We start from the raw sequence: 27,669 nt of genomic DNA, 5'->3' as shown, positions 1-27,669 counted from the left end.
AATGCAATGTGTTCTCCAGACCAGTGGTTCTCAAACCCGAGCAGGAAAAAGTATGTGAGAAGTGCAAAGAATATATTTAAGATGTAATTCTAATTCAGATAGTTACTAAAATCACAAATCCTTTCTAGTCCAAAAGAACTCAGGGATGCTGATTTTCCTCTTAAGTGGGGAGGGGAGAGGCACAGCCGGCCATAAACTGGTCATATGGGTGTCTATCAGGATATTCTGGATGATAATTAGAAGAAAGCCCACCACCTGTGGGAAGGAGAGCTGGGTTTCGGGGCTGGAGAGAGAGTGTGGTCCCAAGGCAGGGCCCTGGCACACTCTTTCCCAATGCCAGGGCACTGGCCCCATCTTCCGTGTAATCCAGCAGATGTTTCTAGAAATGTCTAGAACCGTGAAAGCGTTAGTGCAGGAGGTGCTTCCGGGACCGTGTTCGGCACAAAGGAAGGCAACCTCTGTGATCAGGGTATTCCTGAGCCCCGCAGAGACAGGAGCCGCCTTTCTGAAAACTTTGGCCAGAGAGCCAGGGGTGGGCTCATTTCCTGTCCTGAGCACAGTGTTAGAAGCCACTCGGACAGATGCACAGAGAACTGAAACAGGCCAGGGGAGACCAGGGAGTGAGCCTGGATACTCCCACTCCCTGCTGGGAGACCAGCCGAGCTGTAACTACCTGCCAACCTGCCATGCCGGGAAAGCCCGGCTCCAGAGTCTCCTAAGGCAGGTCCTCCGGGAGACCGCGCATGTGTTTGGCACTAACCGGGCACCGGCGGGTGGTGCTGATGGGCTCGTGGGCTTGACTTTGTTCCGACTTCCATTTTTGATTCTGCCAAACACCTGTGCTGCCCTGAAAGTAGCCACCTTCTCAGGGACCCAGCCTGAGCCAAGCTGAATGGCCGGAAGGGCCTCAGGGCACTGTCCGCTCCCACAGCTTCTCTCGAAGCAGCCACTGCCCTTTGGGGTTCTCTGTCTCGTGGTAGTCCTCCCCCGGAGACACCAGGGACTCCAGGCCAAAGAGCTCTGCATCCCATTCCGTGTCTTCTCCTGAGAAGTTGAGGAGGATCTGTCTGGGGCTCCCCAGGCTGGAAGGGAGGAATGAGGCAGAGGGTTTAAGTCTGGCTTGGCCGGCTGCACAGAGAAGGCATGCTCTGATCCACTATTCCAACGGAGACCATCAGATGCCCCCCAGGGCTGGGCCTTGTGGCGGACAAAGCGGTATCATCATGGGGGCTGGACCCCAGACTGGCCTTGAAGGGGAAGGACGGATGATTGGATGATGAGCCCTGGTTTCAGTACGTCCATTACATAGTCCATTGTTATGGGCGGAAAGTGCTATTTAGAAAACCTCTGAATCCATCAGAGTTGAATGGCTCTTGTACAAACCCGAACCCAGATAGACCCCCTTCTGCTGTGAAAGGTGAGGTCCCTGCAGCATGGGCGGCAGTGGCCAGAGCAAGAGAGCACTGACTGCTCCAAATGAGTAGGTCACAGGAATTTGGAGGCTAAACATGGGAACTCGTCTCGGGAGAGTTGGATCTGGAGGGAAAGAGGCCGAGAGATGGTGGCGAAGTGGCCAGGGGGAGCCCGGCCAGCAAGAAGTTCTCCAGCTAAGTCAGGTCAACGCCTTTCCAAGGCAGGGGCGTCTGGTTACTCTGGTGTTGGTTCCCTCTTGGCGCTTTGCCCTCCTCAACCCCAAACTCCCATAAAAAATTCGTAGCACACAGGGTGTCCGTGGCCCTGGGGGGCGACAGTGAAAGAGGGTGGCACAAAGCATGTGGACCAGGTAGGCCAGAGGCAAGGCCGGTAGATCCAGAGCTGAAGTCACAGGGAGGAGACAGCAGTGAACCAGGCTGGAGTTTATGTATAGACTAGGGGAAAACATCTTTTAATACTCTTAACGTTTATTTTTTTTTTGAGTGAGAAAGAGTGCACAAGTGGAGGAAGGGTAGAGAGAGAAGGGGACAGAGAACACGAAGCGGGCTCTATGCTGACAACATAATGCGGGGCTCGAACTCACGAACCGTGAGATCATGACCCGAGCTGAAGTTGGACGCTCAGCCGACTGAGCCACCCAGGCAGCCCTAGCGGGGGAAAAAAAGATCTTTAGCCAAGATCTCCTTCCCCCAAAATCTGTAAGAATAATTTTTGGTATATAGGACGGGGACCCAAGGCACCTGAAGAACCACCCCAGGAGTCTGGAGGACATGAAAATGTCTTAGTTATACCATTTGGTCCAAGCACTTACTCTTTTTTGCAGGCTTTGGGCTTAAATTTCAAGGTGTTGAATGCCCCTTCCACAGCCTTGGGCAAGTAAATGGGGTGCCTCTCGAGCCTCCTCTGAGTGCCGAAGGTCCTGCGCTCCACGCTCCTTCGAAACTGGCCATCTGTCACGTGCACGGTGTGCCCAGCAATGTCCTCAGAGTGCCGGCGTGGTGCCCGCAGGATCCAGTTGGAATGCAAGCTGTGCTCCCGGGAGCTGGTGGCCACTGGAAGAGACAAGCAGGGGCCCAGGAAGGAGCAAGAGAGGGTGAACCAGGCTGAGAACCCACAACGAATGCCTATATTACAACAGCAGATTCTTAGAAAGGCTGGGAAAGGCAAGGGAGAGGGGGATGATCTGACCCTGTAATGATAGGGTAGGGATATGGTGGGATATTTACGTGTCCATTAAAAATAAAGACATAGATCTATGTTTACTGACATGGAAAGACAACCCCTGATGTATTATAAATGGTTAAGTGAAAAGAACAGATGACAAAATGGCAGAGGTCCTATCGTTTTTAATTAAGTGAGCGTGTGTGTGTGCATGTGTGTGTGTGCGTGTGTGTATGTTTAAAACCTTTTGGAAATGAAAGACATAGATCAAAGTTTAACAGTGGTTATTATCTCTGGGTGGTAGTATTACAGACCATATTCTTTACTTTCTTTGTATTTTGGTGCATCATTTGATTCATTAGATTAACAATGAACGTATAGGGCTATTGTTATGAGAGAAAACCATAATGTCCTTTTCATTCAAAAATCGTGGAAGGTAACATTTGCATCCTCAGTGGATTTTGCTGTTCTTTCGCCAGTGTCCTGGGTTTCCAGGTCCTACTCCCAAGAGGAGGGCTGGCCTCCGTCAGGGACCGAGGGGCTGCAGTCCAGGAGGAAGGCGGGCAGATTAGCCTGCAGGGCACAGTGAGCCTGCGGGGGAGGTGGGGGTAACCTTCTGTGAAATCCCACCAAACCCAATGAGAACCTGAATTTCACAGATATAGGTCTTTTGAGCCCGGAGCAATGGCAAACCACAAGAATACGGTCTTCTGAGCATTAGATAAAAAGCTCAAGCACTGCTTAGTATGGGCACCAAAAGCTAGCACCTCAGTAACGGGGGCCAGGAACCCCTGAAAAAAATTGCCATCAGTTACACCAGGGAGGGCAAGTCAAAGATTGAAGAAGCTGACAGGGCGCCTGGGTGGCTCCGTCGATTAAGCGTCTGACTCTTGGTTCCAGCTCAGGTCATGATCTCGCGGTTCGTGAGCTGGAGCCCTGCATCAGTCTCCGCACCATGAGTGCAGATTCTCTCTCCCTCTCTCTCTGCCCCTCCTCTGCGTGTGCTCTCTATCTCTCAAAATACAATAAACTTAAAAAGAAACGGACCGTTAAGTAATGGAATTTAAAAGCGGGCTGAACTCATGAATGTGATTGAATCGTTTGCTTTCCACCAGGAGACAGCCAGTGAGTGATACACGTTGGCAAGGAGAGAAGCATCACCCCCGGCCCTCACCTCACTCTCTCTCCAAAGACCCAGGCTGGCCTAGGCGGGCTCCCTGGCCCTGTCCTGCCCTGCGTGTCCTCACAGGGTGCTGACCCCGAGAGCGTCAGAGGGGGTGCTGGGCGAAGCGGGGACAACCCAGATGAAGGATCAGTCAGCCCGGTGTGGACACTGCCAAACTCGCTCAGGCAGAGTCGACAGACAGTTTTTTAAACAGTTTCTCCGTTTCTTTTTCTTCTCTTAAAACAAAAACTGTAGTGAAATACACATAACATAAAATTTGCCATCTGAGCCGTGGGTGCAGGGATGTGGAATATACTCATTTTTGAGGGACAGCTGCCCAGTCCTTCTTCGCCTTACAACGCTGAAACTCTGTCTTTGCACCCATATAACACCAGCTCCCCCTCCAATCCCCTTCCTTTAAAGATTTTACTTTTTATGTTTAAAAAAAAAATTTTTTTTAATGTTTATTCACTTTTGAGAGAGAGAGAGAGAGAGAGAGAGACAGAGTGCTGGTGGGGGAGGGGCAGAGAGAGAGGGAGACGCGGAATCCGAAGCGGGCTCCAGGCCCTGAGCTGTCGGCACAGAGCCCGACGCGGGGCTCGAACCCACAAACCGCGAGATCATGACCTGAGCCGAAGTCGGGCACTTAACTGACTGAGCCACCCAGGCACCCCTCCAATCCCTTTCTTGACTCATTTGTCGCAGTTGGGGCCAGTGGACTGCCGGAAGGGGTTTTTGTCCAAATATGGCTGCGAGTGTTGTAGGGGTAGGCTGGGTGCTGGCCGCTGGCACAACTAAAGCAAAGGGCCCCGAGGAGAAGAGCGAGCCCCAGGCTGGGCTACAGAGCGCAGGTGCGAGTTTCCCTCTAGTTGGAGGTGAGATTCCTGGTAGCTCATCTTCTAGCCACTCCAGAGACCTCCCCCGTCACACCACCCCCCCCAGTCCATCCTCCCCCCTTCACCTCCCCCCCACCCCAGGCCAGCACTCACCGTCAAAGTCCACATCCTCATTGGGAGGGTCCGCCTCGGCAGCCCGCGGCCGCTTCTCTGTATCCAGCTCTGCAATGATGGAATCAAAGAAGGCCATGGCCTCTGCCACATCCGCGCTGAACTGGGAGTATTTCTTTGCGGTTGCTTTCTGCTAGAGGTGAAGGGCAGGAGAGAGAAAGCAGCCTGAGCCAGCCTCTGAGCACCCACACGCAAGCAAGCCACAACCGCCGAAAAGAATTCCGTGCTGCTGAAACTAAATGTATGTGAAGTTATGAATTTGCAGAACTTAAAAGGTAAATTTGAGTAAGTGCGCTGTGAGGGGAAGGTGGATGTCCCTGCTCCACGATTGGCGTAGGTCAGTGGATGTCCAGTTACCTCAAAGACAGACAAATAATAAGATCTACCTCTTTCTTGCTCAGGGACTGTTACTGACCTGGAGGCAAAATACTTAGTCTTCCTTTGGCCTTTTCCCCTGCTGATAAACAGGGGATCGTGCGGCTCCTTCGGAAGGCGATGAGACGTTCGCAGTAGGAAAGAAAGGGCGAGATGTACTGGAAATGCTCTAAAAGAGCTGTCAGTACCTAAAGTGGCCAAATTTGGACTCAAGTCATGGAATAAATTGAAAAGAAATTAGCATGAGTCTTTGGAAAGTATATGGAATAGAGGTGCCTGGGTGGCTCAGTCGGTTAAGCCTCCAACTTCGGCTCAGGTCATTATCTCACAGCTCCTGAGTTTGAGCCCTGCATGGGGCTCTTGTGCTGACAGCTCAGAGCCTGGAGCCTGCTTCGGATTCTGTCTGTCTGTCTCTCTCTCTGCCCCTCCCCCACTTATGCTCTCCCTCTCTTTAAAAAATAAACAGTAGGGGCGCCTGGGTGGCGCAGTCGGTTAAGCGTCCGACTTCAGCCAGGTCACGATCTCGCGGTCCGTGAGTTCGAGCCCCGCGTCAGGCTCTGGGCTGATGGTTCGGAGCCTGGAGCCTGTTTCCGATTCTGTGTCTCCTTCTCTCTCTGCCCCTCCCCCGTTCATGCTCTGTCTCTCTCTGTCCCAAAAATAAAAATAAAACGTTGAAAAAAAAATTTTTTTTTAATAAAAAAATAAAAAATAAAAAATAAACAGTAAAAAAAAAGTGTAAGACATAATAAAATACAGAGTTTAAAAGAAGTCTACTGAGGGGCGCCTGGATGGCTCAGTCAGTTAAGTGTCTGACTTTGACTCAGGTCATGATCTCGTGGTTTGTGGGTTCACGCCCCGCATGGGGTTCTGTGACGACAGCTCAGAGCCGGGAACCTGCTTCAGATTCTGTGTCTCCCTCTCTCTCTGCCTCTCCCCCACTTGTGTTATGTCTATCTCTGTCTGTCTCTGTCTGTCTCTCTCTCTCTCCTAAAAATAAATAAAATGTAAAAACTATTATAAAAAAAGAAAAGAAGTCTACTGAATGCCTAACTGGGTTCCAGGCTCTGTCCTGATTTGTTCTTTTTCATGATCTGGTTCATCACCATCCTCTTCACAACCTCCAAGGACCAACATGGAAATTCAAGCACCATGGCGGACCTCCATGGAGAACTCACAATGAAAGGCACAGAATCAGCATGTGAACTAATAAAAAGCTGTCTGAGGAATTTAGGAAATAAGAAAACTCAGAGAGGGGGACAAAAGGGACAATATGTGTTAACCTGAGCTGTTTTCACCATGCGTAGAGTTATTTTAGGTGAACGTTTTTATTTATTTTTGTTTTATTTGAGTATAGTCGACACACAATGTTACATTAGTTTCAGGTGTACAACATAGTGATTTGACAAGTTTATACATTATGTTATGCTCACACGAGTGTACCTACCATCTGTCCCCCTACATCACTATTACACTATTATCATTGACTGTGTTCCTGTGCTGTGCCTTCTATTGCCATGACTTACTCATTCCAGAACTGGAGGCCTGTGTCCCCCACTCTCTTTCATCTGTTCTGCCCACCAGCCCCATCCTTTTCCTCTGCCAACCTTCAGTTTTTTTTCTCTGTATTTCTAGGTCTCAGTCTGCTTTTTGTTTGTTCATTTGTTTTCTTTTTTTTTTTTTTAATTCTACATATTAGTGGAATCGTATAGTATTTGTCTCTTTCAGTCTGACTTATTCACTTAGCATAATACCCTCTCGGTCCATCCTTGTTGTCTCAAGTGACACAATCTCATCTTTTTATGGCCATGTAATATTCCAGTGTGTGTGTGTGCGTGTGTGTGTGCATGCACGTGAGCGTGTGCACATACATACCACATCTTCCTTATCCATTCATCTATTGATGGATATTTGGATTGCTTCCATAATTTGGCTATTGTAAATAATGCTGCAATAAACACCAGGGTGCATATATCTTTTCAAATTAGTGTTTTCATTTTCTTTGGGTAAATACCCAGTGGCGGAATTGTTGGGCCATATAGTACTTCTATTTTTAATTTTTTGAGGAACCTCCATACTGTTTTCCATATTGGCTATTCTAATTTACCTTTCTACCAGCAGGGTCCAAGAGTTTCTTTTTCTTTACATCGTGGCCAACCCTTGTTGTTTCTTGTCCTTTTGATTCTAGCCATTCTGACAAGTGTAAGGTGGTATCTCATTGTAGTTTTGATTTGCATTTCCCTGATGATGAGTGATGCTGGACATCTTTTCATGTGTCTGTTGGCCATCTGTATATCTTCTTTGGTAAAATGTCTATTTGTGTCCTCTGCCCATTTTTTAATTGGATTGTTTGGGTTTGTTTTTTTTTTTTTTTTTTTTTTTTTTTTTTTTTTTTTTTGGTATTGAGTTGTATAATTTCTTTGTACATTTTGGATATTAACAATTTATTAGACATATCACTTGCAAATATCTTCTCCCATTCAGTAGGTGTCTTTTTGTGTTGTTGATGGTTTCCTTTGCTATGCAAAGGTCTTTTTTTCTTTTTTTAAATGTTTATTTATGTTGAGGGAGGGAGAGAGAGAGAGAGAGCAGGAACAGGCAGGGGAGGGGCAGAGAGAGAGGGAGACACAGAATCCCAAGCAGGCTCCAGGCTCTAAGCTGTTAGCACAGAGCCCAATGCGGGGCTTGAACCCACGAACCCTGAGATCGTGATCTGAGCCAAAGTTGGATGCTTAACCCTTGAGCCATCCAGGTGCCCCCAGACTAGTCTTTCTTTAAATTCATGACTGCAAAAAGTTTTTATCTTAAAGTTGATTTTTGCTTTTGTTTCCATTGCCTTAGGACATATATCTAGAAAAATGTTGTTACAGCCAATGTCAGAGAAATTACTATCTGTGCTCTCTTCTAGGGTTTTTATGCTTTCAGGTCTCACATTTCGGTCTTTAATCCATTTTGAGTTCATTTTTGTGTACAGTGTTAGAAAGTGGTCCAGTTTTGTCCTTTTCATGCTGCTGTCCAGTTTTCCCAGCATCATTTATTGAAGAGACTGTCTTTTCTCCATTGTGTGGTCTTGCCTCCTTCATCATAGATTAATTGACCATATGACCATGGGTTTATTTTTGGAGTCTCTATTCTGTGCCATTGATATATGCATCTGTTATTGTGCTATGCGTGGGCATTTTTAAAGAGGGGATGGTATTAAAAGTAAATAGGATTAAATTACAGACTGGAATGTTGGGAAATAAAATGATAACACCTGTATGTACAAATACAAGCTGTTGGTAAAATGTATGCATTTTGTAGTACTAGAAAACATTTTTAAATAGAAGGAGTTTTTCCTTTTATATTTGTAAGGTGCTTTCTTTGGGAAAATTTTGACGAAGCACAACATAGACCTGAATCTTCTCTGTTAAAAGTGGACAACTATCCACATGTCCTTATTCCTCCCCCTTCAACAAGCCCACTGAAGTGAAAGAAGGGAGAGCGGGAAGAAGAAACCCCTAATGACAAAGAGAAGAAGAGAGGGGCCATCGGGGAAAGAGAGATTTCCAAAAGCTTCTGGCAGTTGCTAAGCAACTGAAGGGGGGAGCTGATGTAAAAGAGCAAAGGGACCAGCCCTCCAAAACATCATGGGTCAGGCAAGCACCTAAAAAGGGTACAGTTTGACCCTTGGGAATGGGAAATGCACCAGACTTGGCAACACCAGGCACACCACGGCTTGGGGGTGGAGCGCAGGACTAAAACTTGAAGGGCTGGTTGGCAGTCTGTATGAGCCCAGCAGGCCACATCACTGTGCACCCTTCCTGCAGGCTGGTGACAGGAGGGCTCATCTCTGATGGCAAGTCAATATTCTTGTCCTGTCTGTGTTTCTTCTTACTGGTCTCTCGGCCTTGAATATTTCATCGAGCTGGTTCCTATTCATCCATCAGGACTGGCCGGGTCAGCTCATTCTCCAGGTAGACCGCCCCTCTCCTGGACGGTTCTCTCCTCTAGGCTCTATGGTCCTCATCCCGAACCTAATTCTTCTACGACACATATCATTTTAGAGATTTTTTTTTGTGAACTGAAAGAGTGAGAAACGATGAATGGAGAAAGCCACACAATCTGAACCAAACCCCAAAAGGAAGGATAAATAGTATTTAATAGGAGTGCAAGGTCTGTAGGTCTTTGTATCTCAGAACCCACGGAGAGGGCACCTCTGAATCTCTGGCAGCAACTTCCATCAGTGTTTGGCTTCATGCACGTGTCTCAGCCTTACATGTGAACATTGCATTCTTTTTTCTTGGGGGGTCACCCTGCAATATGATCTAAACTCTTCATTCCGCAGTGTCTCCAGGAAGTAGACTTTGGCCAGCAGCTCAGAGCCACCCGGATCAGCTGCTTTCATTTACTAACGAGTTTAGAAAAGAGTCAGCTTTGGTGTCTTAACTAACAAAGGCTCAGCAACCAATGAGATCACCACCATTAGTTATGTTGATATGTGTCCTTGACTGTGGCCTCTTGGACATCCCCAGAATCTTGTCACGTATTGTCCTTCGAGGATCACATTTACAAATTCAGAAATAAATCACTACTATATGTATTACCACCTTAGCCACTGTGCTTTCTGTCCATCAAAACTAGTGGACGGGGGCCCTTTTACCTCCACACGTGTGGTGCATTCCCAATATTCAACTCTATTGCCTGTTTCCAAAGCCTCAAGCTTTAGGATTTGAGACTGAGGTCTCCTTCCCATGCCTTGCCCTTTCTACCAGGCTGAGGAGTGTTTGCCTTTTGGGGGCAAATATGCCTAACAAATACGCTCTTCGGCCAGCACTGGAGGGTCTGTTCTTTCAGGTTCCCCTTCTGGGGTCTCTGCCGGGCCATCCAATGTGCTGCCGTTATAAAACCTGCTCCTGTTCAAAGAGCTTCTGGATCCTGCAGTGTCCGGAGAATGAGACATTGGTGACATTATCTGTGGCTGACGCATACAGACCTGTGTGACCAAGTGTCATGCTAAAGGACAGCTTCTCCCACTTGCCCCAACTGCCTTCAGCAGTGACCCCCAAACCCTTCATGGAATAAAGTAGGAGCATAAAACAAATACAAATGAATAAATAATTGATTTCCTTCCTTCCTTCCTTAGCCCTGTCTTCCATCCCTGCAAGTGAAAACAGCATCCCTGGAATGGGTCTGAGAGACTGGCCTGGGAGACGGTGATGGTACACCCCTCCCTCACCCCTGTCGGGGCGGTTCCATAACAGGTGAGCCCAATTCCAGTTGGACATTGGAATCTCCTGGGTGCTCTTAAAGAATGCCTGTACCTGGCCCTTTCCCAGACCAGATAGTTCAGACAATCAAGTGATTCTAATACACAGCAGTTGAGACCCACCACTCGATGGCAGTCCCGGCATCAGGGACGGAACAAGAGCACCCATGAATCCCCACCCCAGGGTCTTATTTAGGATAGAAATCTTACGTGCCAGTCTTGCACCCTGGCTCTACAGGAGCCGGCAGGAATGTCTCTGTCAAGACAAGGACACAAGGGACAGGACTCCAAGGGATAGAGCACAGGTCATCGAAGAAAGAGGACAGAAGCCCTGGATTTCAGGGCCCAGGTTCATCTGTGTCCTCCGCACACAGAGGGCCAAGTAGAGGAACTCCATCCGCCCTCTGCTCCCATGCCAACAGGGAGTATACAACATCCCCCACAGGGGTCTACCCAACATCTACCTTTCCCCCCCAGTCCCCAAACTGGACCTAAAATCACCTCCTGGGGAGGCATTCCCTCTCCTTGTATTCATGCAACTTTGTTTGCTTCCTGGGTTTAATGTTTGCCATTCACCCTCCGCTACATTTCATGTTGCGTCTATGCCAAGTTTCTCGTTTCTCCCTCCATTGTTTCTGAAAATGTGAATTTATACTTGTGTTTACCCACTTTTTTCAAAAAAACAAAAGGTAGCCCACACCATACCTCTGTAAACATCGCTTTCTTCACTCACTATGTCCTGAGGATGCCTTCCCAGCAGTAGACAGAGACCCTCCTCATCCCTGGTAGACTACCTAGGGCTCCAGTGTGCAGACCCACCATCAAAAGAAACCACGGTCTCCTGTTGTCAGATCCTTGGCTTCTTCGTAATCTTTTGCTATTCAAGGTAGCGCCATATGCATATGTCATTTTGCGTTTTGCCAATAATACCCCAGCTTGGGGTAGGCTTCTAACTGCAAGCACTCAGCTCTCTGTGTCTGTGCCTTCTGGAGAGCATGGTAAGCAGCAAGTGACCTGGCAAGCCAGTTACACAGGATTTGGTCCACAGAGTTCCTGGTTTACCTTGGAAAGTACACTTTTACATGTCTCCAAATGAATGCTGCAGTGAGTTTTCTGAGTACCAAGGCTAAGCTCCAAGTCTGGACTCCCTGGGCCTTTTCAAGTCCTGGTTTAAGCCCAGACCAATTCTGGCTGTTCGTTTTTGCCTTCCCACAGCTTCCATGGGCCTCTACTAGAGGCCTCTAAAGAGGCCTCTTTCCCCCTCTACTATCACATTCTCTGTGATAGCACAAGAATGGCAACAACTGAGGTGCAGGGTTCAAGCTGCAGACTAATATCGCAGCAAAATCTACACTACGAGGAGGTAGTTGTACAAAATGGGCCATGAATCGTCAGCACCCCTGGGTGAGATGCAATACAGTTACTCTTCCCTCTCTGAACTTGAAAGGCCAGGTACAAAAGGATTGCTTCGCTCCCAGTCTTGACTTTTTTTCTAGCCCAGACTTTTTTTTCAATGTGTATCTATTTTTGAGAGAGAAAGAGAGACACAGAGTGGGAGTGGGGGAGGGGCAGAGAGAGAGGGAGACGCAGAATCCAAAGCAGGCTCCAGGCCCCGAGCTGTCAGCACACAGCCGGACACGGGGCTCACACCCATGAACGGTGAGATCAGACCTGAGCCAAAGTCAGACACTCAACCGACTGAACCACCCAGGCACCCCTCTAGTCCAGAATTTCTTAACTACCTCTTTGGAGCAGTTTCCTATTGCACCTGCTTAGGCCCCAGTTCGCAGGGCTCATGTTCCTTCGCTCTCGGCCCCACAGCAGCCCCAGGGAGAAGGAACCCGGTGTGAAAGCATCCGGATTGCATTGCCGACTCCATTCCCATTTGCCTTTCACCTTCCACCTCCAGCGGCCTTGGGGTTATCATTTTCCAAGCCTCCCTGAACCACGGCCCCCTCACACCAGGCCTGGGTCTCAGATTACTTTTCCCAGATAGAGCCCTTGGCATTTTCCCAAACCAAACTCCACGGCAGGTCTCGTTTAACTTCTGAGTCCCCCAGTGCAGTTTATGATATTTTTTCTGCATTTCATATCAGCTGCCACCCTGCCTGGTTGCATTTGCCATCTGGGTACCTGGGTTTCTCCGATTTGTTATTTTTCTTCTGGGACCTCTCAGTTCTTGTCTACAAGAGGTCTGGATTCTACTAATTGACCTTCCAGCAATCGATTGCTGTAAACAGCAATCGTTTGTCAGGGGTTAGAGTCGGGGGACATTCTAAACCCACCCAAAGCCACGAGGGCCTCCACTAAACATCTACCTTCCTCTCACTTGTTTGCGTGTCCCCTTCACATCCTCAGGAGGGCCAGCTCCCTTTGGCAGACGGACCTAGGCATAGCCTGTCTATGTACATGTCCCGTCTGGTGTGGATAGTCCACTGCAGCACGTTGGGTTATGTCCTCGGTAGCACACTAGGCCAGGGATCTGTAACCTCTTCTTTGGCAATGCTTTGGCAATTAACACTCACAGATAAGACTCTTGGGACAGATGCTCTCCACCAGCCACTGCCCACATGAGATAGGTTGCGGGATATACACAACTCCCACCACTCTGACTGAAATTCTACCTGTCTCTCTGCCAAGGAACGTCAACACACCAGTGTGGTTCAGACAATGATGGTGAGGACTGCAGCCTGAGACCCTGGGCTGTGTCCGGGCAGACAGACTGCCTTTTCACCTATGAATGCTGAGTACGTATTTCAGTGCTTGGCACAGGGTAGTAATTATTCACTGAGTGAACGAATATATGCTGCCACATACGTGCCATTACCTAATGTTTGCATTCTTGAATCAGTTTGCATGTTACTAATGTGTCCTTTAGGATTCAACTGGCAAATTTTCAGAACTCCGTACTCCTTATTTTTGTGGAGTACTGATAATACTCTCTTGAGCATATAATACCTGGGAATACGGATGTCAGTATATCACAATGAAATTTCCAGGATCAAATGGGGAACTAGTCTGGATTGGAGAGATCATTTTTCCTCGGGCCATTCAGCTGGGTGAAATTAAATACAAAACAGCTCAAGTTTATCCACAAGCAACTTAACATTACCAATAATAATAATAATAATAATAATAATAATAAGCAGCTTTTGAGGCCAAACCCTAAAATCTCTTACACATCTTCTCTGCCTTCTGTAATCCTTGGAATGGATATTTAAGACCAAGTCCAAAGTGATACTTACCTTATCCCTTTTATATTCCACCAACACCTAAGGAAGTGTGTACCCATAATCGAGGCAGGTTGTAAAGAAAGAATGGGTGTTTATGATACATAACTGAAGCTTTGAGAAGCAAAGAAAAAGCAACATGAAAAAAAGGTATAATCATTGAAATGTAATTACATACATACATATACCCACATACATGTTTTCAACAGATAAGCTAAATGGCACACTTGCCTGAGCTGGAGAAAAAAAAATTGGCAAAGCAGACAAGAGAGCTGAGAAAGTCAGCCCAAAAGGATAAAAAGCAGGAAAAAGTTCGTCACCAAGTCTAGTGTAACTCAGCTTTGGCATTACCTATCATAACCACACATTGCAATCGTTTTGGAAGTGTAGCCTCACATCTTCTGCCTTTGACATTGGAGATTGTAGGCTCACGGGCTCATAGGCTTAGTCTTTTTCCTCGCTGCTTTTTCATCTTTAGACCACTGTTTCTTTTGCCAATGCCTGGTAGCCGCTCACCTTACATGTCATCTAAGTGATCATTCCACTTGAACAAAACACGGAGCGAAAAAATTGGCTCACAATTATAAAACAGACGCCTGATGAAACTGAACTAATAACCTTGACGCATAGTACAAAGCATACACGTGCAGCCAGTGAGCCATTACAATCCAGTGGGAGAAGGGATGGACTTGTCAATAAACGGTGTTGGGCAACTTTGCCATTTGGGGAAAATTCAGGGTGGATTCTCACTTCCCCCTTCATGGCAAAATACGTTGCTGATTGACAGAAGGGTTGGGTTTTTAAAAATGGAACTACCAGGGCGCCTGGGTGGCTCAGTCGGTTAAGCATCTGACTCTTGGTTCCGGCTCAGGTCATGATCTCTCGTCTTCGTGGGTTCAAGCCCCGCCTTGGGCTCTGTGCTGACAGCACAGAGCCTGCTTGGGATCCTCTCTCCTTCTCTCTTGGCCCCTCCCCCCACTCATGCTGTCTCTGTCTCTCTCAAATAAATGAAATAATCAGAAACGCTCAATGAGAGGGAAAGAATCCACAAAATGCAATGTTAACTAAAAGGAGATTATTAAGAAGTATATGGCATAATGAAATTTAGTACATTCGTACATACACATACATTAGGGTTGTCACATTTAGCAAATAAAAATATAGAGCAGCAGGGGAGCCTGGGTGGCCCAGTCAGTTAAGTGTTCAACTCTTGGTTGCGGCTCAGTTCATGATCTCACAGTTTGTGGGTTCGAGCCCCACATCAGGCTCCTCACTGACAGCGTGGAGCCTGCTTGGGATTCTCTCTCTCTCCCTCTTCCTCTCTGCCCCTCTCCCACTCACACTCCTGCTCTCTCTCAAAAAAACAAAAACAAAAACAAAACAAAGCTATAGGACAGCAATTAAATTTCAATTTCACCTATAAATAATGAATAATTTTTTAGTATAAATATGTACCAAATATTGCATGGACATAATTATACTAAAAAAAAAAAAAACTCCATCACTTATCTTAAATTCAAATTTAAATAAGCATCCTTTGTCTTAGCAGACAGCCCTAATATACATATGGGCAAGTACACAGGAAATAAATGATTGGAAGAAAATCTACCTAAACATTGTATAGTGACTAACTCTAAATAAGATTCCAAGTTGTTTTTATTTTATTTCTTACACTCTTCTGCATTTTATAAATTTCATCTAATGAGCAAATATAATCTTATCATCCAAACATTTTTTTTTTTAAAGTTTGCCCAAAGTGTCCTTTTGATGGTGAACTCTGACCCATTACACACTGGATGTTTTCGTTACTCGGATATGATTCCACATGAATATGTTCACACTATATTCTACGCCTCTAAAAATAAAAGATACATTTGCACTCGGTGAAAGCAATAGAACTACTACTTTTCTAGATCCGCCACCGAATTTTGTAACAATTTTCTTCTTAAACCTTCTTAAACTACAGTTGGAGTTTCTCAGGTTGTTGCTTTATTGAATGTCTGCTACGTGCTTCAAGCCATGCAGGAGGTTGGAGATTAAAAGGTAAACAAGACACAGTGGCCCCACTCAGTGAGCTCATGGCCAGTAGCAGAAATAGCCAATGAACAGACAATTACAGTGCTGGGTACTGAGTGCTGAGTGCTGGGGGCTGAGTGCTATGTGTTGAGATGCGGGTCAGACACAGGAGGAGGGGAAATCCACTGTCTTAGATTATGGATGTGAGAAATGGCTTCCTGGGGATGTGCTTTCTCTGCTGTTGAAAGACAAAAAGGTAGCCAGGTGTACAGGGTGTGGTTGGAGAGGAAAAAGGGAGGAGGAAGTTATTATTTCTGGGCTGAGCAAACAGCCCGTGCCTGGAAAATAGATTGGGGAATGGAATTACCCGTCTTGTGGTCTGACTGAGAGGGGCTACAGGAATTATACGCTTTGTTATCAATCATTATTATACTGTTTGTCATCTTGTGGAGAGCTCTGCCAAGCAAAATAGAATATTCTTTGCAGCTCATATCGAATTAGTAGTGCCTTTCAAATCTGCAAACCAGACTTAGGCCAAGTGATAGAGACTTTCCCAGTAACTGATGCTCACAGAAAACCTGCATTTTAATATCACCGTTTGCATAAAGTCTTCCCCACAGATCTGAAAAATAATCCCTAGAGGTGTGAAAACCGATCTAGAACCTGCTTTCTATCCCACATGAAATTATATAGACATATTATACACGGGTGACTTGGAGTCTTTTTAGATGAATTGGATTCAGCTCCTCCTGCCATAGAGGAGAAAAAAATCTTCTATTTGACGTGGTCAAAAGTTGACATGGTCTTATTCGATGAGGCAGGATTGCATGGCCTCAATAGAAAATTGATTCTGAAAACAAACTATTGCCAGAATAAAACTACTTTAAATAAACATCAATCACTTTGGGCAGTCGTTCTCTAGAATTCCATTGGCTCTTTTCAAACCATTGTAGCAGACGAATTTCTTTGGCTGGGGTGAGGTAGGGAGGGTGAGGTAGGGTGCAGGGACGGGTGTGCATTTGCAGCCAGTTCGTCGAGGCAGACACATCAGGCATCCAAGCTGCTCAGAACTAAATGATCCACAGGAGAATTAATAACATTTCTTCTGGCCGTGGTGGGGGACTGACATTCCTGGCTTCAGAAAATGTCCAGCCCAAATCATCTGGGCAGTGTTCCATGGGGCACTGCACCCTACCCCCAATGGCCTCCTTGGGCCAGCCTAGAGTGTGTGGCCAGCCTCCCTGAGCTTTTCTCTGTGCTCCACCTAGACTGGGATCCATTTACATGGCCCAATTCTCATACAGGGAAGGATGCCTGCTGTTTCCCTGTTTATCTGGCCCTAACGGTGTGGGGAGCTGTCCTCAGCGAGGACCCCAAATGCTAACAAGCACTCTGGTCAGAGTTAGCCTACTCTCAAACTGTCCCTCTTCACCACCCATCAAAACCCAGGCTCCTCCGCTGTCCAAAAGGAAGGCAGTTCTGACACATGATGAAACTTGGAAACATGCTGAACGACAGAAGCCGGGCACAGGAGGACAGATACCGTATGATTCCATTTATACGGGATGTTTAGAGTAGGAGTAGCCAGAGAGACAGAAAGTAGAATAGGGCTTACCAGGAGTGGGAGGAGCAGGAAAATGGAGAGTTATCGTTTCTTGGGTAGAGACTTTCTGTTTGGATGACGGAAAAGTTCTGGAGATAGATAGTTGTGGGCTACACAACACTGTGAATGTGCTTCATTGCCAGTGAATTCTACACTGAAAACATGGCTAACGTGGTAAAGCTTTCTAAAGTTTATTCTACGAGAAAAGGCTTTTATCTTTTAAGAAATAAAGAAATAATTGTCAGACCTTGTATAAAAGCATTCTCCTGATTCCTAAATGAAGTCTTTTTAGAGCCTCCCTGACCTCTTAATGGATTCATTTTCTGGTGTACTACTGATATATTTCATAAAGTGTTCTAAGAAGTATATTAACTCAGGCTTAATAGTCTTCTGGGTGAATTATTATGGGCTTATATAAACAATCATTTGGAGAAATTCATGAAAAACTAGTGTGAAGAACTCTGGTTATTGTCTGACAATTAGCAATTTGAAAGGTGCCCACATTTCTCTTTAAAAGAAATTTACATAAAATCATCCAAAGAGAAACAGTCAATTTCTTAAGAATTCATTAATTGCAATACACTTCGTTACTCATAATCAGGACACTAAAAAGCACTCACTTAAGGTGCCAAGAAGTGCCATGTTGAAAATGGTAAATATTATGTTTATTTTGCCGCCCACACACACAAAAAGCCGAAATGGGTGATGAAATGTTCTAGAATTAGTGGCGATGGGTTGCACAATTCCGAATGTACTAACAACCACTCAGTAGTGCACTTTAAAGGGTGAGTTTCATGGTATGTAAATTAAAGCTATTATTTCAAAAAATAAATCCAAGCTGAGAGAAGTGGTTTTTATGAGGAGTGGAAAGAGAGAAGTCAAATAACCCAGAGCCCCTCCCAGCAGCTGGAAGAAATTTCCTAGAGAACCAGGGGAGGGGAGAAACACAGAGGCAGAGGCCAGTCATGTCCCAGGCAAGACCCCAAAACAGAGTGCGAGGGGAGCAACTCACTTTCAGGGATGCGGATATGAGAGGGGAAAATAGCAAGAAACACAACAGGACAGCTTTTTACTTTTTGCAAACCTTCTTGTGAGTGCTCCACATCTTCAGAGGATTTGGACAAAGATCTTTGGGAGGGCGTGGGGTTCACCCACACCTCTGGCATCTGAATTCTCTGCTGGGTCCAAAAGGGATGGGCAGAACTTAGGTACCCAGGCGCCATTCTCTGGACCCTCACTAAGATGCAGCACAGGGCTGTCACAGCAGGGGCTCCGAGGAGTCACCACCAGAAATAGGTGCACTGGTTTAGTGCCTTAGCTTTCCCAGAAGAGTGACCACCCATGAGGACAGGGACTTTGACTTGCTCACCTGTATTTACAACAGTTCCTGGCACACACCCTGTTCCTGACAACAACAATATGTATTGATGGAGAATGGAAAGAAGAAGGAAGGAAGGAAGGAAGGAAGGAAGGAAGGAAGGAAGGAGAGAGAAAGAAAGAAAGAAAGAGAAAGAAGGAAAGAAAGAAAGAAAGAGAGAGAGAAAGAAAGAAAGAAAGAAAAAGAAAAGGGAGGGAGGAAGGAGGAAAGAAGGAAGGAAGGAAGGAAGGAAGGAAGGAAGGAAGGAAAGAGAGAGAGAGAGAAAGAAAGAAAGAAAGAGAGAAAGAAAGAAAGAAAGAAAGAAAGAAAGGAAAAGAGAAAGAAAGGAAGAAAGAAAGAAAAAGAAAGAAAAAGAAAAGGGAGGGAGGAAGGAGGAAAGAAGGAAGGAAGGAAGGAAGGAAGGAAGGAAGGAAAGAGAGAGAGAGAAAGAAAGAAAGAGAAAGAAAGAAAGAAAGAAAAAGAAAAGGGAGCGAGGAAGGAGGAAAGAAGGAAGGAAGGAAGGAAGGAAGGAAGGAAAGAGAGAGAGAGAAAGAAAGAAAGAGAAAGAAAGAAAGAAAGAAAGAAAGAAAGAAAGGAAAAGAGAAAGAAAGAAAGAAAGAAAGAAAGAAAGAAAGAAAGAAAAAGAAAGAAAGAAAAAGAAAAGGGAGGGAGGAAGGAAGAAAGGAAGGAAGGAAGGAAGGAAGGAAGGAAGGAAGGAAGGAAAGAGAGAGAGAAAGAAAGAAAGAAAAAGAAAGAAAGAAAGAAAGAAAGAAAGAAAGAAAGAAAGGAAAAGAGAAAGAAAAAGAAAGAAAAAGAAAAGGGAGGGAGGAAGGAGGAAAGAAGGAAGGAAGGAAAGAGAGAGAGAGAGAAAGAAAGAAAGAAAGAGAAAGAAAGAAAGAAAGAAAAAGAAAAGGGAGCGAGGAAGGAGGAAAGAAGGAAGGAAGGAAGGAAGGAAGGAAGGAAGGAAGGAAGGAAGGAAAGAGAGAGAGAGAAAGAAAGAAAGAAAGAAAGAGAAAGAAAGAAAGGAAAAGAGAAAGAAAGAAAGAAAGAAAGAAAGAAAGAAAGAAAGAAAGAAAGAAAAAGAAAGAAAGAAAAAGAAAAGGGAGGGAGGAAGGAGGAAAGAAGGAAGGAAGGAAGGAAGGAAGGAAGGAAGGAAGGAAGGAAAGAGAGAGAGAGAAAGAAAGAAAGAAAGAAAGAGAAAGAAAGAAAGAAAGAAAGGAAAAGAGAAAGAAAGAAAGAAAGAAAGAAAGAAAGAAAGAAAGAAAGAAAAAGAAAGAAAGAAAAAGAAAAGGGAGGGAGGAAGGAGGAAAGAAGGAAGGAAGGAAGGAAGGAAGGACATGTCTATTGATGAGTTGTTATGTAAATACGATTGAGGGTATTACAAACCACATCACACATGGTTTTCTCATCAGGTCCCATATGAGCGATTTGGGGACTTGAAGCTGGGGAAAATCTCCTTTCCACTAACCAAAGGGTACGATTGCTCCTCTCAGAATTGTTCAGCGAGTCCAGCTCTCTTTTCATTGTAGCGTCCAAGAGGTGCGGAGCCAGATCTAAAGCTCATCTGTAGTCGCTGAGTTAGCTGTACGATCTGCATAGTCTTTCGCGTTTTTATGTCGATTTTCTGTTGGTGTTTTAGTCTCTCCCAACTTGTCAGTTTCTGCTGCTACTCTTTCTGCTGGTGTGGGGCTCACCTGAGATACTTTGTAGAATGAGTTAGAAAGAATGAAAATCTATTTCTGTTGAAATGATTTGAGGGCACATCCGTCCCATCGTGAAGTCCCCATTGTAGCTGTGCTCACGCTGTTTCCCCAGCCTTCTTCCTCGTACGAGAGTAGGCACTACAAACTCAGGATTTCAATGCTACAGAGGCCAAGAATAAAAATGGACTCAGAAGTAGCCATGTGTAGGGAAGGTGAAGGGAGATGGAGGGGAATTTGACTCATGGATTGTGGGGAGGAGAGAACTTGATACGTGCCTTCTGGGCGTGCTTCTGGCCGAGGTTCCTCCTGGACAAGGGAGTACTAAACCATCCAGCTCCCATGAGAGAGCTTTACCCTAGCACAAAATCCAGGCGGAGTAGGAGGCAGGTTCCTCTCTGATGACTCCCCTTGACCCAGGTGTGCAGGATAGAGAAGCCTGCTTACCTCATCCTGAGGTGCACACTCCCCCATCGATGTATATTATACAAGCTCAAAATACGTTTTCTGATTGAGAGGTGCTGTGGCTACATTGACCAGAGTGTGAGCTCAGACACACACACACACTGGGTCTAAATCCTGGCTCTCTCTTCATCAGGTGCACGACCTCACATAAATCGCTTACTGTCTCTGAGCCCGTTTTCTCACCTGTAGAATGGGCTAATACTCCACATATTGGGTTTAGAGGATGATTAGAAGTCAGGAATAGTTGCAGATTGTTCCTAATGGTGCCTGGGCTGTGGCAGAGGAGCAGCGGTGGTGGGGGAGGAGGGCGGTGTGGGGAGGAGATTGGCACTCCTCGTCTTCACTGGCAGGAACCCCCAAGGTGCCCAGGGCAGGGGGTTGAGTGACTTTACCTTACTGGTTCAGAAACTCCATGTTCCAGGACAGGACCCATTTCAAATAGGCTCTCCTTCTGCCACATGAATTTTGCACTGTGTTGGAAATTCTTCTTTTTTTAATGTTATATTTATTTTTGAGAGAGAGAGAGAGAGAGAGAACGTGAGTGGGGGTAGAGCAGAGAGGGAAGGAGACACAGAATCCAAAGCAGGGTCCATGCTCTGAGCTGTCAGCACAGAGCCCAAAGCAGGACTTGAACTCATGAGCTGTGAGATCATGACCTGAGCCGAAGTTGGACGCTCAACCAACTGAGCCACCCAGGTGCCCCAGGAAGAACATCTATTTTCTTTTTTTTTTTTTTTAATGTTTATTTATTTTTGAGAGAGACAGAGACAGAATGTGAGTGGGTTAGGGACAGAGAGAGAGGGAGTCACAGAATCGGAAGCAGGCTCCAAGCTCTGAGCCATCAGCACAGAGCCCGATGCAGGGCTCGAACTCACAAACCATGAGATCATGACCTGAGCTGAAGCTGGACGCTCAACCAGCTGAGCCACCCAGGTGCCCATGTGTCAGAAATTCTAACACTTGGACATTTACACAGTGAGTCTCAAACTACAGCTCATACCCAAGACTGACACAAACGTCCTCAGATGTGGGGTTTTTGTTCTGATTTCAAAATGTTGCAAAATGTGTGTTTTGCTCACTTTTGTAATCCTCTATTCGGAGGGAGGAGCAGATTGTCACAGAGCCTGGCCACGACCTCCGCCATGCAGGGACCCAGGAGGGGCTTCCACACCCACCCCAGGCTCGCCTCACTTCTGGCCTGTGCTCACTTCCTCCTCCCATCTATCTACGTGGGTACATCCAGTCTCTCTTATCTCCAAGGCGCTGGGACCACAGACCATTTGGCACCCTGCTGCCTCACGCCTTAGAGATTGTTGACATTTCCACAGGCCCTGCTGGAATGCCTTGACTCTGGGGTGTCCGAAACTGTGGGTCTTGACCCTGTAGTAGCCTGTGAAATAAAGTGACTGTGTCATGACCAAGGTCAAAAACAGACAAGAAGACTATGGAAGGTTTTGAAAAAAATCAGAGGACCAAACAGAGAACAGGAATGCGTGCGTTCCATGAAATGTTTGTTTTGGTTGTTATTGAGTCAACTGGGTCAATACCTAAACGATATTTCTCGCTGGGAGTTTTTAATGGAACAGCCTAAAAGCCGTTATCTTTCTGGAAAAGAGAGACGGACAGGGGACCTTAAGTTCTGTGGCCAAGGCCGGGGGCTGGTGTCTGTGGGGAGGGAGAGGAGTCTGCATGGTGCTGTGATGCCCAGAGAGCACTGCCCGCTCCCTACGTGGGGGCCAGCCCTTCCAGGATCTATGCACGGAAGACCAGACTTAAAGTTTACAAAGCATCCCTAAGTGACCAAGAAGCATTCCTTGTTGCACCCAGCGGACAGAAAAACGACGAAGAACCCGTGTCCGCTTCCTCAAGCTCCCCAAGGTCGCCGCCGTCCCCCAGAGGAGATGCACATGCTAACCCGCCACAGAAGGAGGGGATAAATGCCAGAATACAGATGTGTTTAGACTAATGGAGGAGAAGAGAAACGGCTAGTTCTATGGAGGGCTGGCCTCTTTTCCTAGGGCTGTCAGAACAAAGTACCACTAGCCGGGCCGCTTAGAGCGACAGAAACTTATTGTCTCAGTCCAGAGGCCAGAAGTCTGAGGCCACGATCTTGTCAGCGCAAGGCTCTCTTTGAAAGCACTCCCAGGTTCCACCCAGCTTCTGGGGGGCCCTCGGCTTGTGGCAGCCAACTCCAGACCTCGCCTGGGGGTCTCCGTGTGCACGTGTGGGTCCCAACTTCCCCTTCTTATAGGGACCCCAGTGGTGTCAGATTAGGGGCCCACCCTAGTGCCTGCAATCAATCTAACTAACTAATTACATCTGTAACCAGCCTATTTCGAAATAAGTTTACTTTCTGAGGTCCTGGGGGGGGGGGGTCAGGACTTCAACACACGATTTTGGGGAGACACAAGTCCACCCACAGCAGGGAGTCAGGGAAGCGAACGGTGTTCGCCCTGAATCCGAGCATCGGCAGGCGTTTTCTACCGACGCAGGAGGTCCTATCAGATGAAGTTCTGGAAGAAAGGAGCTCTCTGGGCCCCTGCCCCTGCCACGCACAGAGCCAGGCAGCCACGGGCCACACTTGCTAGCCACGGAGATGGCACCATTATTCCCCCGGCGCACCCAGCATATAGCTCTTTCTTGAGGAGCCACAAAGGAGACCACTTGTCTGCAGGTGGCTCAAAAGCCCCCCACACCTTGCATTTCAGAGTTGGTAAACACTGGACCACCTGTGTCTGTCACAGGCAGGCTCTTGCTTTTTCCCCACAAGGTATATTCTCATTTCCATTTGTACACTGCAGAAACCGAGGCCCAGAGGGGCCAACTGAGCTTGACCCAGGCCCACAGCCGGTACATTCAGAACTAACGTTCAGTTTTAGCTGACTGCCTTCAGAGCCAGTTTAAGACTTGTCTGTTTTGTTTTTTTTTTTTTTTTTTCTGGTTCCACCATGGCAAGAGGTACCTCCTGAGGAAGTCCACGCTTCGTGTCATTCCCTTGACAGCCGTTCCCGTTCGGCCAGAGCTGGTTGCTCTGCCCCTCAGCCCTTCTTGTATCTTCAGACAGCTGAACTAGAAGAGGAGTGCGTGGACGTAGGCAACGAGGCTTTATGAAGAGAGAACCCCATCCCTTCAGGAAAATGCAGTGCCTGGAGGGAATCTAACCAGGGCCTAGACCCCTCAGGGTATCGAAGCAGGAAGGGAGTCCAGAACACGCTGCAGCCCTTTCTGTCATGGGAGGTGACCCCGAAGGAGGGGTGTCTGGCTCCCAAATCTGCAGCTGGCTGGCCACAGGGTCAGTCCTGGAACGGAAGGCTAGGTACTGGGACACTGACCTACTTTGGGAGTTGAAGTGATTATTTCAACTGCCCACCCCGGGGGGCAAAATACAGACAGTTGAAACCAGTCGGGCGAGGCCAAGCCCTAGGGATTTGGGAGCAGGCCGATCAGTCATTCAGCATTAATGAGGCTTGCTCAGCTCACAGGACCCACTGGGGGGAAACCGGACGTGGGAAAGACAGGTCCGCTCTGAGCACCTTAGAGTGCAGTCGTCAGGGAAGCAATTGATGGGAACGTAAAACAGCCTGAAACCTCAGGCATTTGAAAAAAAAAAACAAAAAGAAAATTGAGGAACGAAGGAATGAGTCCCCTAATGAATTGAAGGTCCTATCAGAGCAGGTCACCGAGTCTCGGCTTGCTCTGCTGTGACATGGGAGTTTCTCCCATCTGACCTTCCAGAATTACTAGATGGCTCCAGGAAAGGTGATGTGTACAAAGACCACAATAGGTACGAACAAGATAACTGCCAGTTACTTCTTGCACTAATTTCCCGCATGGGGTGTCCGGGCCTGAAGCCTCCAGGGCCCAGCAAGGCAGTCTCCTGGATGTCACGGGCCCTCGAGGCTGTGCCTGAGTCCCCAGCACACCCGGGGCCCAAGGTGGAGGTGGAACAAGTCCCCCAGTGGCTTGGCTCCCCTGCAGCCAAACGCCTGGTTATTGGAAACCATCTAGGTCTCATGAAGATGTCACTTTTCCCCAGGGATTTTTGGAGGCCACGCGAGCGCTCTCTCATCCATAAAGTGGGCGGTAAATGACAGAGGTACGATGCAAACGCGGGACCCCCTGGCACCGAGGCCCAAGCCCTCCCCGCAGGCTGCTCTGTCCAAACCGCTAACTGCTCCTCCCCTTCGCCTCCTCCCGGAAAAGAATCAGCTTGGGACCAGCCACCCTTCCCCAGTTGGAGGAGGTGGCGGCAAAGCCTCTCCGGATGACTGAGGCACTGCTCCGAATGTGCAGACTCGTTAGGCTGTGTGTGGATGGGGGCGGAGACACAAGGTTCCAACTCGCGTCCGAGGCTCTTGGATGAATTCTCACCCAGAGCGTACATCTCAACAGCACTTACCTTTCTTTCTTGGGAGGTGGCCTGGCCAGGGGCCTTTTCCGCCCTCTTGGAAGACTTGGAGGAGGTAGAGGAGACGCCCTGGGCGCCGTGCGGCTTCAGGTCCTGGAGGCTGCAGAGGTACTTCTTCCGCAAGGCCAGCAGCTCCTGCAGATACTGCAAACAGTCCTGGGTGCGGGAGTACATCCACGCCCGGTCCCCTTCCTGCTGCAGGTAGTACAGGCTGGTGTCCATGCTGCCGGTGCTTTTGTATTTCTTTAAGGCCTCGCTGAACGTCTCGCCGTGGTCCCCCACCACGTACATGGAGCTGCTGAGGGTCAGCCTCACCGCGGGGCCGGCTCGGTCGTAGAAGGCACTCTCGGCCACCTCCGCCTTCCTCTGCGGGCCGGGGTTAAAGAGAGAGTGCAGCTTTCTGAGCATGGTGCTCGATTTCCCTCTGCGGGTGCCTTCCAGCCGCCTGCGCCCTGCCACTCGATCTAGCTGGGGGCAGGGGTGCCAACGCACGGGCCTCCCGCCATCCGCCTTCCAGGAGGCCTCGGGTCTCTGCAATCCCGGAGAGTGTGGGCTCGGTCAGGCGGGCAGCCGGGGCATCTCTCGTGGGGGGGTCGTTTACATCCAATGACCAAGATGCCATCAACCACCCGGGAATACGAGGACGTGCCCTGGGAGTTTAAAAGCAAGGGCCCCGGCTGCCTTCAAGCACCACCGGATGCAAATACCTTCCGTGCTCTTCCATCGAAGGCTCCAGCTGGATGCGGAAAGCGCGGCAAAGCTGCTTCTGCTCAGCTGTTTTCCTTCCTGTTCGTTTTCCACTTCTGGACGCGGTCTCACTCCGTTCGATTTGATCTTGGCGCGGACCTTCACATCTCCACCTTGGCCGAGCTGGCTCTGGTCCCGAACGCCTCGCATCCAAGATGAAATCCTCCTTTGCAGAAACACCACGAAGCCAAAAATCGTGTGTTGCTTGGGGTAAAATCCAGTCCCCTGAGAGAGGCCAGGGTGGACGCGGCCAGGGCCGTTGGCAGGAGGCTCTCAGATCTTCGATAAGCTGGGCCCTGAGCAGGCATGCGGGCGTCCTGGAGGCGCCTCGCCCTGCCGTAACGAGACCTCACCACCGTTACCGGATAGCAGCCCATTGTGGAGACAGGAGGATTCAGATATCGGGACAACTTTCTGCACAAAAGCCTTAGTGAGCCGAGGGTGGCCGTGTACACGGGGCAGTCCCCCGTCCTTCGGCTTGAACACATTTTCATTTCAATAGACTAGTCATGATCAAGCATCAACTGCTTTTCCAAGAGCATCATTTGAATACATTAGAACCTCAGGGATGTCCCCGCTAGGATCTTTCTCCGGCAAATGGCAAACGTCATTATTACGTTCGTTTCTCCATTCAGTCTATTTCTCTCCCTTCTTTACTCAGAGGACTGACGCCTCTAAATCTCTAGCACAGGCATTTGCTGAAGCTGGGACAGCTCTTAGAGGAAGACGATGAGACCCCAGACACCGAACGGGAAGTGTTCCTGGATGTGTGTATCAGCACGGTTTATTTTTGCCGGACTTTTGTTCTGTTTGCTGGTTGGTTTGAGAGAGAGAGAGAGAAAGCGTCAGGCATTTTGTCAGACACTTGGAGAGGTCTGTGACACAAACACAAAACTAAAATAATGTTTATATCCTGCTTCAGAGCGATGACTATGCTTTTTGAAATGCAGCCAGCAGAAGACATGGTATCTTCGTACTGAGCACGGGTTCCGTGCGTGGCATTCCAGACACGATGTTGACCCTGTGACCCCATGCCCCTGAACGTGCAGGAGCGCTTAACGTTGCACAGTAGCAGAGGGCATCAGGGCTGATCAAGTGCCTCCACACACATTAATTTATCGAACTGTCATGGCTTCCTTGGGACAGAAGTGTCCTTTCCATTGTCATTATTGGTCCTCAATTCACAGGCGAAGAAAGTGAGCCTGGAGCAGTTGGAAGACTTACCTAAGGTCTAAATCGGTGAGTGAGAAACTTGTCCTCAGACCCAACCCTCCTTCTTCAAGCCCCACTGCCCCCTCGGTGCCATGGACTCGTGACGTCACACGCTCTGAGGTCTCTGTCCTGCCCATTTCTCTGGCTCCGCACAAGCACAATATCGAAGCACTGAGGATAGACAAGAACGGACAGAACTTCTTCCTAGAGGAATCCAGGGACCGTGACCTTTCTCAGTCGCTTCTGTGCCAGTGGGCTTACGATGAGATTAATTCAACATAACTTTAGAAAAGGTTTAAATAGATAAAAAATGAAGTGTAGGGGTGACTTGGTGGCTCAGTCAGTTAAGCATCCGACTTCAGCTCAGGTCATGATCTCAGGGTTTGTGAGTTCAAGCCCCACGTCGGGCTCTGTGCTGACATCTTGGGGCCTGGAGCCTGCTTCAGATTCGTGTCTCCCTCTCCCTCTGCCCCTCATCTTCTCATGCTCTGTCTCTCTCTGTCTCTCAAAAATAAATGTTAAAAAAATTTTTTTAAATGCAGTC

At 47.7% G+C, this 27,669-nt stretch overlaps 1 protein-coding gene and 1 long non-coding RNA gene across 2 annotated transcripts in view; one reads left to right on the top strand and one right to left on the bottom strand.

Annotated features, from left to right (window-relative positions):
• LOC123597023 overlaps positions 1-22,560 on the top strand; it is a 47,716-nt gene extending 25,156 nt beyond the window's left edge. The window contains exons 5-7 of the long non-coding RNA XR_006711920.1: positions 10,265-10,382; positions 11,603-11,750; positions 22,019-22,560. This is a non-coding gene — a long non-coding RNA (uncharacterized LOC123597023). The remainder of the gene's footprint in view (positions 1-10,264; positions 10,383-11,602; positions 11,751-22,018) is intronic.
• CA1H13orf42 (chromosome A1 C13orf42 homolog) lies at positions 894-27,453 on the bottom strand. The gene is made up of 4 exons (XM_045475236.1): positions 25,158-27,453; positions 4,750-4,897; positions 2,246-2,486; positions 894-1,082 (listed from the first exon to the last, which is right to left on the bottom strand). Exons 1-4 carry the CDS (start codon positions 25,572-25,574, stop codon positions 908-910), a joined length of 981 nt encoding a protein of 326 aa, XP_045331192.1. The 5' UTR covers positions 25,575-27,453; the 3' UTR covers positions 894-907.
• Positions 27,454-27,669: the final 216 nt, after the last annotated feature.

This window comes from Leopardus geoffroyi, chromosome A1, assembly GCF_018350155.1.
Source record: "Leopardus geoffroyi isolate Oge1 chromosome A1, O.geoffroyi_Oge1_pat1.0, whole genome shotgun sequence".
NCBI classification, from domain to species: Eukaryota; Metazoa; Chordata; class Mammalia; order Carnivora; family Felidae; genus Leopardus; species Leopardus geoffroyi.
This window is presented reverse-complemented; position numbering and strand designations above follow the sequence as displayed.